This window comes from Oncorhynchus keta, unplaced genomic scaffold (assembly GCF_023373465.1).
Source record: "Oncorhynchus keta strain PuntledgeMale-10-30-2019 unplaced genomic scaffold, Oket_V2 Un_contig_22496_pilon_pilon, whole genome shotgun sequence".
NCBI classification, from domain to species: domain Eukaryota; kingdom Metazoa; phylum Chordata; class Actinopteri; order Salmoniformes; family Salmonidae; genus Oncorhynchus; species Oncorhynchus keta.
The window spans coordinates 235-2,702 of NW_026282931.1; the positions used below are offsets into that span (position 1 = coordinate 235).

At 55.2% G+C, this 2,468-nt stretch overlaps 1 protein-coding gene across 1 annotated transcript; it reads right to left on the reverse strand.

The window, feature by feature from the left end:
- Positions 1–463: 463 nt before the first annotated feature.
- On the reverse strand, positions 464–2,083 carry LOC127921467 (uncharacterized transmembrane protein DDB_G0289901-like; the record flags this gene model as incomplete). Its single annotated transcript, XM_052505164.1, has 4 exons — positions 464–480; positions 596–1,063; positions 1,112–1,351; positions 1,472–2,083. Coding segments are annotated over 4 exons (1,337 nt in total), but the record flags the coding sequence as incomplete, so codon positions are not given.
- Between the last annotated feature and the right edge of the window lie 385 nt (positions 2,084–2,468).

The following is a 2,468-nucleotide window of genomic DNA, read 5'->3' on the forward strand; positions in this document are numbered from 1 at the left end:
TTAGTAGATTAGAGATGTCAATGGAACTTGACCCCAAGGAAAGCCTGCTGACCCCTAGTGACCCCTGATGATCTCTGGAACCCCTACATGTGGTCTTAGTGACCCCTGATGATCTCTGGAACCCCTACATGTGGTCCTAAGCAGTGGCGCTGAGACTGATTACTCTCAGGGATCACCTCAACTGGATCCTAGAGGATCACCTCCACTGGACCCTAGAGGATCACCTAGAGGATCACCTCCACTGGACCCTAGAGGATCACCTCCACTGGATCCTAGAGGATCACCTCCACTGTATCCTAGAGGATCACCTCCACTGGATCCTAGAGGATCACCTCCACTGGATCCTAGAGGATCACCTCTACTGGATCCTAGAGGATCACCTCCACTGTATCCTAGAGGATCACCTCCACTGTATCCTAGAGGATCACCTCCACTGGACCCTAGAGGATCCCTCCACTGGACCCTAGAGGATCACCTCCACTGGATCCTAGGGGATCACCTCCACTGGATCCTAGAGGATCACCTCTACTGGATCCTAGAGGATCACCTCCACTGTATCCTAGAGGATCACCTCCACTGTATCCTAGAGGATCACCTCCACTGGACCCTAGAGGATCCCCTCCACTGGACCCTAGAGGATCACCTCCACTGGACCCTAGAGGATCACCTCCACTGGTCCCTAGAGGATCACCTCCACTGGACCCTAGAGGACCACCTCCACTGGACCCTAGAGGATCACCTCCACTGGACCCTAGAGGATCACCTCCACTGGACCCTAGAGGATCACCTAGAGAATCACCTCCACTGGACCCTAGAGGATCACCTCCACTGGATCCTAGAGGATCACCTCCACTGGACCCTAGTGAATCACCTCCACTGGGTCCTAGAGGATCACCTCCACTGGATCCTAGAAGATCACCTCCACTGGATCCTAGAGGATCCCCTCCACTGGACCCTAGAGGATCACCTCCACTGGACCCTAGAGGATCACCTCCACTGGATCCTAGAGGATCACCTCCACTGGATCCTAGAGGATCACCTCCACTGGACCCTAGAGGATCACCTCCACTGGACCCTAGAGGATCACCTCCACTGGACCCTAGAGGATTACCTCCACTGGATCCTAGAGGATCACCTCCACTGGATCCTAGAGGATCACCTCCACTGGACCCTAGAGGATCACCTCCACTGGACCCTAGAGGATCCCCTCCACTGGACCCTAGAGGATCACCTCCACTGGACCCTAGAGGATCACCTCCACTGGACCCTAGAGGATCACCTCCACTGGACCCTAGAGGATCACCTCCACTGGACCCTAGAGGATCACCTCCACTGGACCCTAGAGGATCACCTCCACTGGGTCCTAGAGGATCACCTCCACTGGGTCCTAGAGGATCACCTCCACTGGACCCTAGAGGATCACCTCCACTGGGTCCTAGAGGATCACCTCCACTGGACCGTAGAGGATCACCTCCACTGGATCCTAGAGGATCCCCTCCACTGGACCCTAGAGGATCACCTCCACTGGACCCTAGAGGATCACCTCCACTGGGTCCTAGAGGATCACCTCCACTGGACCCTAGAGGATCACCTCCACTGGACCCTAGAGGATCACCTCCACTGTATCCTAGAGGATCCCCTCCACTGGACCCTAGAGGATCACCTCCACTGGACCCTAGAGGATCACCTCCACTGGATCCTAGAGGATCACCTCCACTGGATCCTAGAGGATCACCTCCACTGGACCCTAGAGGATCACCTCCACTGGACCCTAGAGGATCACCTCCACTGTATCCTAGAGGATCCCCTCCACTGGACCCTAGAGGATCACCTCCACTGGACCCTAGAGGATCACCTCCACTGGACCCTAGAGGATCACCTCCACTGGACCCTAGAGGATCACCTCCACTGGACCCTAGAGGATCACCTCCACTGGACCCTAGAGGATCACCTCCACTGGACCCTAGAGGATCACCTCCACTGGGTCCTAGAGGATCACCTCCACTGGGTCCTAGAGGATCACCTCCACTGGACCCTAGAGGATCACCTCCACTGGACCCTAGAGGATCACCTCCACTGGACCCTAGAGGGCCTGGACAGAGGAATGTACAGGATACTCTTGTCAGTCTGTCTGTCTATCACGGCCTGGACAGAGGAATGTACAGGATACTCTTGTCAGTCTGTCTGTCTATCATGGCCTGGACAGAGGAATGTACAGGATACTCTTGTCAGTCTGTCTGACTTTGGCGGCCTGCAGAGGATGCATTGTAGCAGTAGGAGAGGAGATTCTTCAGCTATAGATTAGTAGCCGTCTCTCAGGCCAGCGTCAAATCTGTTCCTCCCCTCCTACCATCTCTCTTTCTCCCCTCCTACCCTCTCTCTCTAAGAGTTCAGGGGTCTCTCTCTCTAAGAGTTCAGGGGTCTCTCTCTCTAAGAGTTCAGGGGTCTCTCTCTCTCTCTAAGAGTTC